The 12776-nt window shown below is 37.8% G+C and overlaps 1 protein-coding gene across 1 annotated transcript; it reads right to left on the bottom strand.

The window, feature by feature from the left end:
• Positions 1 to 939: 939 nt before the first annotated feature.
• LOC120086556 (polycomb group protein FIE1) lies at positions 940 to 11323 on the bottom strand. The gene is made up of 13 exons (XM_039043266.1): positions 11052 to 11323; positions 10481 to 10546; positions 10275 to 10397; positions 9536 to 9616; positions 9348 to 9440; positions 9121 to 9196; positions 2787 to 2866; positions 2643 to 2714; positions 1936 to 1995; positions 1702 to 1798; positions 1517 to 1580; positions 1373 to 1432; positions 940 to 1281 (listed from the first exon to the last, which is right to left on the bottom strand). The coding sequence occupies exons 1-13, from the start codon at positions 11226 to 11228 to the stop codon at positions 1218 to 1220; spliced, it is 1113 nt and encodes a 370-aa protein (XP_038899194.1). The 5' UTR covers positions 11229 to 11323; the 3' UTR covers positions 940 to 1217.
• Positions 11324 to 12776: the final 1453 nt, after the last annotated feature.

Genomic DNA, 12776 nt, shown 5'->3' with positions numbered 1-12776 from the left:
GTAATGTCCATAAGTTTAATTTTCAAAAACAAAAACTAAAAATAAATTTGTTACGAAACGGGCCTAAATGTTTGATTTTAATCCTAATTACACTAATAAATTCAATTTGTAACCAACAAAAAGTGGGGATTCTATTAAAAAGTAGTAGAAATTCATCGCAAAAGTTATTAATTACTTCAGTTACTAAAATGTTGTTTTTAATATTTCCTCAAGAAAAAACTTAATAGTTAATTTTTTTTTTTCAATTCTTGATTCATGAGTGTGGAATGTAAATAACGGTAGAAATTTAAATGAGAATAATATAGTTGTAATTAATTGAAATAAAGAAGGGTAATATGGTCTAAAAATGTTTTTCAAAATACTTTTAATAGTTAATAATAATAATAATAATAATACAAGCCCTTACATAATTTATTCAAATAAAAACTAACACAATCACATCATTGGTTAATCATATTTATTGAGTAAATGTAAATATAGAAACCTAACACAAAATAAAAGTGACAAAGTTTGAGTACCAAAATAGAATTTAAATTTGAGAAGATGTAGTCTAGCTTTATTATATTGTTAGCAAGTGATTATTTTGGCAGTCCAACTCCAAAAGATTAGTAGTAATTCTCAGCCTTTTTCTTTGGCCAAAGAATTCCAACTTTGGTATTTTTTTCCAAATTTGAACATCCAAAAGGTACATGCTGCTTGGATAAACAAGAAGTTGCAGGAATGACGAAAGATCTCACATGGAAAACACACACGTCAACTTGTTTGATGAAAAATCATGCACTTGTTCAAAGCAAAATTCCAATATAGGAATAGGAACATCTTTTCACTGTTGAGCAAAGTTGTGATAAAAAAAAAAAAAAAAAAAAAACTGATTTATTTTTCAGGATATCGTTAACTCTGTCGCTATCACAACTTGTTTTGTTTCAGACAAAAAGGGAATAAGCAAGAAAGAACTACCTCACTAGTTCTTTATAAGCTCTATAGGCTGAAAGAAGGGACTAATTCCCAGTATGAACCTAAACTATATAGAAGACATAAAGGACAAGGAAGTCTGAAACTGTCGTCTCATTCAGCAACATATAATGTTTTACATAAATTTTCCATTTCATAAGCAGATTAGTTGGGTTTCCTGATATACTAATGCTAACAGAAAAACTAATTACTAATTAGAAGCAAAATGATATTTGATGAAGTTATCTGTACATGTTCTATATGACTCAAGTGGTTGTCATAGCATCCCAACGCCAAATTGTCCCATCTTCACAGCAGCTCAGAATTATACTGAAACAATGAAACCAATGTTCACTTTTCCTACATGTTTCGATGTCGACTGAAATAGAGAGAGTTCATAATTAACAAGCAAATTGCCTACCTTCCATCAAAGGACATGGCCGTCTGTCTAATGGGTGACTTCGACTGGGCATGAGACAATCTAGATGAGAAAATGAACAAGAAAACTTTGAGTCATAGAGGAGTTGAGCAAACCACTGTTAAAATGTAAAAAGGTTGAGCAAACCTTGCAATGAGAACTGGGGGGCTTGACTGAAGTTCCCAAACAAAAATTTTTCCTTCCCTGTTTCCTGGTGTGCAAAAAAAGGAACCGGAGAGATCTCCATATAGATAAGTTGGTAACTAGAATTCACAACAACTATGCTGCAATGCCTTGGCATGAGTTGGTTGCTAGGCATGACATGGAATTACCTATAGCAGCTGCATTATAATGAAAATCACAGGAAAACTTGATGAACCAAATATCACATTCAGGAACAGGGTACTTCTGAAGAATATCCACAGTACCCTAAACAAGAAAACATTGGTAGACTTTCAGAATAGAGGTATGGATAGAAATTCAGATTCATAGAAATTGGTATGTTCAGCACAAATAGAAGAAAATAAAATAATGTTTCAGAAATAAAATAGGGTTGAGGATCAGACCTCTCCAGGTGACTGTTCCTTCATTTTCGGTTCCCACAACACTATCTCGTTGTCAACACTCTGGAATGCACATAAATAATCCTTATTACAGGTCCTGATAATATTTTTTAAAAAAATATATTAAAAAAATCTATGACAAAAACAATATATCCACTTTCTTTTTGGCGCCAAGGGGACAGCCACACTGGCTTATGGCTTGGGGTCTAGAGAGTAGCCTGCCCAAGTTCTAGATTCCTAGGATCCGTCATTCTAGTAGGAAATTAGAAAATCCTAGATGTCTCTCAAAGTAGACATTAGAGCATGTGCATCTCTGTGGAATAGCAGGTTGAGGCTATGACTAACAAACAATCACAAACATATATAAATGTGTGTTCGTGCAGAAATTTCTAAACTTGCATACCAAAGTAGGTCTAATACTTTACTGACTTGATACTACAAAATATGTACTCCCTAAATTACAAAAATGATTTTGAGTAAACAAATAAACAGAACGTATCAAGGGTTCGTTGGGAGGTTTCTAGTTTACAATACTTTTAGCTTTTTTCAAAATCACTTCTACAGTATTCCCAAACATGAAACATGATCTTGAGAGAAAGCTCTTGGGTATGGCAACGGCTTTTGACATGACTAAAACACTCACGTACCTACTCTCATTATCAACAAACAACTAGCAAACACAATATCAATGGAAAGAGAAGCTTGTTGACCTTTGAAAGAATAAAATCACCGAGCCACCTACTGCAGTCAACATAATTTGAATGAACTGATGCAATGAACACCTGAATTAACAAAGTAAATTTAGATTCAGAGGATAAATGACAATCTGAAACATAAAAAGATGTGGTACTTACTGGAAATTGGACATACTTGGTGGGAAACTTTGATGGAAGATCTGTCCAGGTAAAAGATTTTTCCACATATGTCCAGAATTCTGAAGAAATCATTAAAAGAGGGGGAAAAAATTACCATAAAGAACTAGCCAAACAGAAACTGAAACTTAGCCTTTGGACAATTGAACAAGATGATGAAAAAGTAAAGAGAGGAGAAAATGGCACACAGTTGTTACGTGGAAAACCCTAGTATAGGAAGAAAAAACCACGATGTAGAGAATTTTTTATTATAATAATGTGTTGCAAAGTAATGCCCAGAGGCTACAGTTTAAATAGAAAAGATGAAACCATAGGGAACACATGAAAAGACAAAAATGCCCCTAGGGCAAATATTCTATTTTTCAACACTCCCCCTCAAGTTGGAGCGTAGATATCAACGAGACCCAACTTGCTAACACATGAGTCAAAGAGTTGTCGTGATAGTCCTTTTGTGAGTACATCTGCAATCTGTTGACTGGAAGGAACATAGGGAACGCAGATATTTCCATTGTCGAGCCTTTCTTTGATAAAATGTCTATCAATCTCTACATGCTTCGTTCTATCATGCTGAACAGGGTTGTTTGCAATGCTTATAGCAACCTTGTTATCACAATAGAGTTTCATTGGCCCATCATGACTTTGGTTAAGATCAATTAGGACCTTTTCCAGCCATATTTCTTCGCATATCCCAAGGCTCATGGCCCTGTATTCAGCTTCGGCACTACTTCTGGCAACCACCCCTTGTTTTTTACTCCTCCATGTAACAAGGTTACCCAAACGAACGTACAGTAGCCCGATGTTGACTTTCTGTCGACTACTGAACCTGCCCAATCAGCATCTGTATAGGCCTTGATGCATCTTCTGTCTGACTTTCTGAACATTAATCCCCTACCTGGAGAAGCCTTTAAATATCTCAAAATTCGTTCCACTGCCTTCATATGTTCTTCATAAGGAGACTACATAAATTGGCTAACCACGCTTACTGCATGCGCAATATCTAGTCTCGTATGGGAGAAATAAATGAGTTTCCCGACCAAACGCTGATACCTCTCTTTGTTAACTGGTGCACTACTACTCAGATCACTCAGCTTAGTATTTGCTTCCATAGGAGTATCAATAGGTTTGCATCCTGTCATACCTATCTCTTTAAGCAAATCTAGCGTATACTTTCGTTGAGAGACATGCCTTCTTTCGACCGGGCCACCTCCATTCCGAGAAAATACCTTAACCTTCCAAGATCCTTGATCTCAAATTCTTCAGCCATTCTTTTCTTCAATCTGTCTATTTCTGAAGCATCATCCCCCGAGATTACAATGTCATCAACATATACGATTAGAACTGCCATTTCCCCGGACTCAGACTTCTTTGTGAACAAGGTGTGGTCTAAATGTCCCTGACTGTACCCTTGCGATTTTACAAATGTAGTAAATCTGCTAAACCAGGCCCTCGGAGACTGCTTCAACCATATAAAGACTTCTTCAGTTTACAAACTTTGCGACTGAACTGTTTTTCAAATCCTAGAGGCGGACTCATGTAAACTTCTAATTCGCCATTAAGGAAAGCATTCTTCACATCAAACTGGTGTAAAGGCCAATTTTTATTAACTGCAATCGAGAGGAGCACACGAACTGTGTTTAAATTTGCTACTGGAGAGAAAGTCTCTGAGTAATCTATCCCAAAGGTCTGAGTGAAACCTCTGGCCACTAACCGTGCCTTGTACTGGTCGATTGTACCATTAGGTCTATACTTAACAGTAAACACCCATTTGCACCCAACTGTCTTGTGTCCCTCAGGAAGAGTGACCTGTTCCCATGTGCCGTTCTTCTCAAGAGCTTTTATTTCTTCCATGACAGCGGCTCTCCACTCAGGGATTTCCATAGTTGCATATATGTTGCTCGGTATCGAAATAGTATCAAGGCTAGTAGTTAACGTTTTGAACACCGGAGACAGGTTACTATAAGACATATAACTCTACATTGGGTATTGGTACAAGACCTCGTTCCTTTCCTTAGAGCAATAGAGATGTCAAGAGAGGCATCATGATCTTTCTGTTCTTCGGACTTCTCGTCACATTTAGTATCTTGCTTTGTCTTATCTAGGTCTTTCTGATCTTCTGACTTCTCATCATCATACTCAGTATCCTGCTTTGTCTCATCTGTATCTTATTCAACATTTTCAGTCTGAACCTGGGGTCCATTACTGCCTTCACCCATACCAGCCACATTCTCAGTACTGTCACTGTTACTGTCAGTACTATTATGGTGATTAATATCCACATTAGTCACATTCTCGATACTGTCTCTGCTTACACTACTTTCAACACAAGTATTATCACCACATATGTTATCATTATTAGGACTAGAAGGCTTCGTACCTGGAACTATCACTCATTCTGACTCATGTACTGGAGCCGGAGAAGTGATGGGTGGCACTATTTCCTTTCTAAGATTCCTCCTATAGTACGTGATCCATGGGACTTGCTTGGTAGGAAGAATAGGAGCATTGAGACTTGTGTCGGGAATGGGCTCAGGAATGTCTGGCAGGCAAAGACTTAGACCCCAATTGGACTCTTCACTTATACTCTCCCCCGGAAGAGGACTAAGGGGGAAGAAAGGACGGTCTTCGAATAAGGTGACATCCATGGAGACAAAGTACTTGCGGGAAGGATGGTAACATTTGTACCCGCGTTGATGAAGGGGGTATCCCACAAAAACACACTTCTGAGCCCGAGAGGTAAATTTGGTTCGATTAGGACCATGGGTATGGACAAACACAACACACCCGAACACACGAAATGGAACATCAGGGGTAAGGCGGTTATCAGGATATGACTCTTTGAAATAGTCAAAATGGGTTTGGAACTTTAAGACCCGAGAAGGCATTCGGTTTATTAAGTGAGTTGTTGTTAGAACAGCATCGCCCCAAAGATATGATGGAAGGGATGTGGATAGCATGAGTGACCGAGCAACTTCAATTAGGTGACGGTTTTTCCGTTCAAGCCGCGCCATTTTGTTTGCGGGGTATAAGCACAATGAAACTTGATGGATTATTCCTTTAGAGGCAAGGAATTCCCCGAGGTTATTATTAAAGAATTCCCGACCATTTATCGCCGAAGAATAGTGATTCTCGAGTTAAATTGGGTTTCTATAGAATTGTAAAACTGTTGAAAAAACAGAGGTGACTTCAGACTTGTTAGTAAGGAGGAAGACCCAGTTTCACCTAGTGTGGTTTTGTCTATGAAGATTTACAAACCACATTTTCCAGTAGTGGTATAACCGGAGAGTGGACCCACACATCACTATGAAAAAGGTAAAGGTTTCGAAGTTTATAAGGTGGGGTTTGAACAATACGCGAGGTTGTTTAGCTTTGGACACACACATCACATTTCAAGTTAGAAACATTAATATTATGAAATAGATGAGGAAATAAATATTCATATAATGAAAGCTCGGATGACCGAGACGAAAGTGCCATAACATATAATCTATCTCAGAATGGGAAAAACGGGAAGACAACAAACTAATCCTATAACAATCTAGAGGGGTTATCTTCAATAAGGAATAGAGTCCCCCATCATGCCGGGCAGTGCCAATCATCATCTCGGAGCTCAGATCCTGAAAATAGCAGCATCGGGTGAGAAGATAAATGACATTTCAAATCTCTGGTAATCTTACTGACAAATTAGCAAATTATAGGAAATTTTAGGCACATGGTACAACGTCTTGGAGGAAAAACCTCAAAGGGTGTAAAACAGTCTTTTCTCGGCCACAGGGGCGAAGGATCCATCAACGATCCTGATCCTCTCATTCCCAGCACTCGGGTAATAAGACAAGAAAATTGGTCAGACGTGCCAGTTAGATGGTCCGTAGCTCCTGAGTCTAGAATCCATGGTTTTCTACCGTTTATACTAACAAGGCACAAGAGTGATGCTACCTGATTGTGCGATGGCACTAACACCCACTGTACTAGCCATTCTGACTCGGCTCCTGATTCTGTGGTTGATGACCAGCTATAGATTCACTTACTAAAGCACGTCCATGTCCTGATTGTTGTCTTTTACCATTTGGAGGACGACCATGAAGCTTCCAGCATTGCTCCTTAGTGTGCCAGGGTTTCTTACAATGTTCACAGACCGGTGGAACCTTTCCATTTTGTTTGTCAGTACCTGACACTTTAAACGCAGCAGAATCTATTGATTTAGTTACTGGGTTATTCATGGCATTAGACCTATCTTCCTCAAGACGGATTTCAGAACATGCTTCCATCAAGGAGGGAACTGGGCGAGTTCCCAGAATTCGACTTCGCACAGCATCAAATTTTGGGTTAAGCCCTGCCAAGAAATCATAGATCCGGTCTGTCTCTTCGGACTGATAGTACAAAACTCCTCCACATGGACAGCTCCAATTAAATTCGCGACATAAATCCATCTCTTGCTATATCACAGACAGCTTATTGAAATAAGTTGTGACGTCCATGTTCCCTTGTTTACATTCATGGACTTGTTTACGGAGCGCATACAGACGAGCTCCATTTTGTCGTGAGGAGTACAACTTTTTCACGGCTTCCCATATATCCCTTGCAATAGCAGCATACAGCAGGGGCGTTCCAATCTGGGGTTCCATACTCCCTATTAACATAGATCGGAGTAGAGAGTCCTCTCTTTTCCATACGCGTTCCTGAGGGTCGCCTTGTCTAGGTTTTGGTATTTCTCCAGTCAAATACCCAAACTTATGACGACCCTCGAGAGTCATTCTCACAGATTGGGACCACGAAAAATAATTATGGCCATTTAATTTCTCTCTTACAATACAACTAGCAAGATTCCCAGAAAATAATTGAGCTGCAGATAAATTAGGGAAAGAGGTTACCGGGCTTTCTGAATAATTATGGTCATTTGGCATAGTTCTAAACGCCTCTCCAAGACTAGCCATCTGCTGCTGTATTGACTCATTCTACTGTTTAATCTGAAACTGCAATTGGGCCCAGCTGTTCTTGAACATAGTCAGATCCGCTTGGCTGGAAAGGATTAGAACCACTCGATTGGAAGGCATTGCGAGCGATTCTCGCAGCCATATGTGACGACGGCTTGAGAACATGGCTTGAGAGATCGAAGTTCGTGGCTCAGATCGGCACTGTCTCATGCAAAGCTTGTTGTTTGACTTCGTTCATCTCGTGCGGCTGGACAACATGGAAGAACGAATGATGGGCATCCGACCCATGGGTATCACGCAACTGGGTACCATCCGACCCATGGGTATCACGCAAGGTATCATCCGACGTCTGACCCGAGTGGAAATCGGATATTTGGGTTCGGCTGGGACTTCGGAAATCAGAAATCGAAATCGAAGGGTATCATCTTCGCGGGCGGCTGGACATCAGAAATCGAAGGGTAGAACTTCGCGTGCGGCTTGGACTTCGCAGATGGCTGGACTTCGAGCACCATTGGAACAACGCGAGCATCGGGCTAGAATCAGCAGACCTATGCAACCTGAAGCTTGATCCGTGCGGCTTGTCAATGGCTGATCCAATCATCTCTTGAAATTGGAGCATCATCATCTGAAAATACCGTTCCATGGTTGTTTTAACGACAACTTCGATTTCTGTGTTTGTGGTGCCAGATGGCCCTTGCGATTCTCCTGTTGGGTTTTCCTCAATTGTGGCCAGAGTTTCATCTTGCTCTGATACCATGATGAAAAAGTAAAGAGAAGAGAAAATGGCACACAGTTGTTACAGAGAACTTTTTATTATAATAATGTGTTACAAAGTAATGCCCAGAGGCTACAGTTTAAATAGAAAAGATGAAACCCTAGTGAACACATAAAAAGACAAAAATGCCCCTAGGGCAAATATTCTATTTTTCAACACAAGAAAAAAAAGCATAATTGATGCAATGAAAAGAGACTAATGTTCAAGAGATACAAAGGGGTAAATAAAAGCAGTAAAAAAGACTAATGCTCAAAACTTAGCCATTGAACTTTAGAAGCTTGGAATCAAGATTGTGGAACAACTTGGAAAATGAATAATTCATGACCTAGCGGATCGAATTCGGATGGAACGAAGCCACAGGGCATGAGAAGGGATATCTCAAGATTAATTACCCTAAGAAAAAAAATGGCAAAAGAAATCCCAAATTTTTGTTTTTATTTAAATCAAAATCCAATGAGGATCCCATAAAATTATGTACACCTAGTTACTTGTTGAGGTTCAATTGATTGAATGATCAATAATAATTGAACCAGACCAAGTCTCAATACTTAATCTTCATAGAATATATTAGTAATAGGTTTAAGCAAAGACATAAAATGCAATGCCATACCTTTCATTGACCAAATTTTTACAGTGTTGTCCATTCCACAGCTAGCAATGCGATAAATATCTGACGGATGGAAATCCTAAAGCAAATATATCGTCAGAACAATTTATATCCTAGGTTTCAAAACCAACCCAAAGATGAAGGCATAAAAGTTCACTTAACATACAATTGGAAGATGGTGTAGGAAATGGGAAAATTTACAGAAATAAATGTATATATTCTATCCTTACCACACTTAAGACCTCATTACGATGACCACCTGCACCAGCAAATACCAAAATGCAAATACCTGTATGAACATTCCATAATCGAACAGATTCATCCTGGACACTTAAAACCATTAATCAAGGCAATTTGAAGAGAATGTAATGATATATCTTATCCAAAACAAATCTGAAGATACAGTTTAGCACCGTACTTTGCTTGCAGAGATCACGAGTGATGGTTTCAGTGGCTGAGTCCTGATTTCATTTATGGAATCACCATGACCAACAAAACTCTGCAGAGAAGAGCAGATAAAAGTAGTTGGAAATAAGTTAAATACCCAATAGTAAATCATACAATTAAAATAGCTTTATGAACCACTACTATTAATATAAGGGACGCAAGTTAAACTCCATGGAAAGTTCAACTAGTTGACTACAGTATGCAGATATTATGTTCAACAGCTTCGACTTTTTCATGACCATCAACCATTTCCAGGTTTATGCGCCTCCCACCTTCTCTTTCCCATAGCTATCAATTGGATGGTGGTTGCAATTTGATGGATTATTCACTTCCCTTATGAATATGGACTAGCACTGGCAGTATGCTGCTCAGTGAGTAAATTGTTTGTCTATCTCAATTGTTTACTTGCTGCATATGCTGGGCTTAAGCTGCCCAATGAGTGGATTTCTTCTTGTCCACCTCTTCAACATCTTCAATTCTTTTTTTCTTGCCCGCACCCCCCTCGCCCCCCCCCCCATTTTTTAAAATACATATAAAATGGAGGGGGAAATAAGATATCTCCCACAACTGAATCAACAGGCAACAAGATGACAAAACATACCATTCATTCATATGCATATACATTCTTGATGTGTATGTAAAACTATTTTCCAATTTTTCATTGGAAAATGAAATTACTAAAATCTGATGATTGTGATCCAAAGCGATACCTTATATATCTTTTCACTGCCAGCATCGATAACGCGAATTATACCATTGATTCCACCAGCAACAACAAATGGGGAGCCATCAACATTGTATGCCCAGCTTACAGTGTAAAAAGACTCATCCTTCTGATCTACAAAGTACATGGGGAACTCAATGTAACTTGAGAATATAAATAAATCTGGGATTAAACTACAACACAGTCGCTCACATCTTCATCGACATAAGACTGCAATACAGCTATAACACCCCCTTCAAGACATTGGTAAACTGTAACCTGCAAAAGCATTAAGCATCATTAAAACAGCACCAAAGTTTGAAATTCGTCAACCATATCATTGATGAAGACAATTTCACAGCAATAAACACCTGAGTTTTAGGTAAAGTAACAAGCACCATTTCTCATTCAGTAAACCTTAAATTTACAAATATCAGAGGGCTACTCCATATACAATTGGAGATGGATGCAATTTAACCTAAACCATCTGGATTTTGCAGCTGTGACTGAAGAATCATGACTAATGGGTTAACTAAAACACAGAAATTGCAGATTTTGCAAGTATCACAATTAGGAATGCAAGACATCAAAACACAAACAAAATCCCACGTAACATATCAAGTAAAATCCACAAACTCATACACCAAGAACGCAATACTAATCGAAAGGCATAAAAAACTTCAAAAACGAAACATGGGTCACTCTTGAATTTGCCCCTGAATGCTGCACAATCCTCTCCCCGCAGAGTCGAACGAAATAAAGAACATATGAACGAAGGGCTCACCCGGTTGCCGCCAACAGTGGCAAAGACATTGAAGTATCGAGAGTCGATGAAGTTGAAAACTACAGCATAAAGAGGCCTTTTCCCCTCTTGAAGCCGGTTGGTGACTCTATACTCCCTCTTCTTCGATGGCGTTAACGAACCCACCACTGGTTCGGAGCCTAAAGCGTATTTTGCCATCGGAATCGCGCGAAATGCCAGAAACAGAGACGAGAGAAAATTTAGTTAAGCAGGCAGCAAGAAGAGAGGCAAAAGTGAGCACTTTGGGAAGAGATTTGCAAGTAAAGGTAAAATGGGTTTGATTGTTGTAATTTTTTTCTAAAATAATGTTATTTTAATATTTATTGACAAAAATAGGGTTGGTTTGAAAATATTGACAAAAATAAAGTTAAAATAGTGGACCGGGTCCACAAGTACCGACTCAGCAGATAAACTGTGTACCCAGTCCATGATTTTAGGCTAAATCATGGACGAGGTCCATGATTTTCTAGCCACCCTCTCCGATCAGTTTCTTCCTCCCTCTCAACTTTCTTTCTTTCTTCCTCTCTCTCCTAACTTGACACACCAGCCGTCTCCTATCGTTCGTCAGTCCGTCATGCTCTCCATTGTCCGCCATCATTCCTAAGTATTTTTTTTCCAGTATATGCGATTATGTCTTGAATAACCATAGATCTAATAGTTTGTTTACATGTATGGAGGAAAATCTAGAGTTTTGAATTAGTTTTGTTGAAATTTTGGAAGATCTAGTGTGTGAAGTTTGTTTATCTAAGATTGTATTTTTTTCCTGTAAAATTGGATTTGAAATTTTATTTTTGGATTGTTTGAGTTTGACTTGAAAATTTGTTGTTTTAATTTGGACTAATTTTGTTTTTTCTTTTTTTATGTTGGATTGGGCTGTAGTTTGAAATTGACTTTGTTATGTTATGGACTTTGTTACGTAAGTGACTTTATTGGAGTTTGTTATTGTATTTGGTTTTTGTTTATATTATTGCACTTTGTTATTGTAATTTGAAATTTTATTGTTGAATTGTTGAACTTTGTTTATATTCAAATAAAAAAACTAATGAAATTACATTTTATCTTAAGACACTAAATCAGTTAAATGCGTATGATATAAAAGAAGAACAAAACAAGTAAGGAAGAAAATTGTTAATTAAAAATTAAAGAAAACAATCTAAATTAAAAAACAATTAAAAAATAAAAATATGGAAATCATAGACTCCGTCCACGAGTTTGGTCTTCATTGACCCAAGTCATATGCTGATATGGAGGTGATGACTTGTTTAACAATAATCGTATAACGGGTACACAATTTTGCTACCTTATTTTTGTCAATACTTTTCTCTTCCACCTTATTTTTGTAATTTCCTTCCTATGTACATCATTTTTGTCATTACTTTCAAAAAATACATTATTTTTTATTTTACCTTCCTGATTTTATCTTTCAAGTGTAATTTTGAAAGTAGGTCATTTTCGAAACAAAAATTGAGTTGTTTGCAACCTTTTAAAACCATGTATTTTAAATCACTTTTATCAAAAGAATTTTTAAAAAAACGTCTTTTTCGAGAAAAAAAATTCTCTAGTCAATCCAAATATGTCTTTAATCTACACCTATCCAAATTAGTTCAGTTCTACTTCGAGATAAAACGATAAAAAATACATTAAACTTTCAAAATTCAAAAAATACCCTTTACGATTAACGCTCGTTTTGGAGAGAAATTTTAGTGT

Source organism: Benincasa hispida, chromosome 9 (assembly GCF_009727055.1).
Source record: "Benincasa hispida cultivar B227 chromosome 9, ASM972705v1, whole genome shotgun sequence".
NCBI lineage: Eukaryota > Viridiplantae > Streptophyta > Magnoliopsida > Cucurbitales > Cucurbitaceae > Benincasa > Benincasa hispida.
This window is presented reverse-complemented; position numbering and strand designations above follow the sequence as displayed.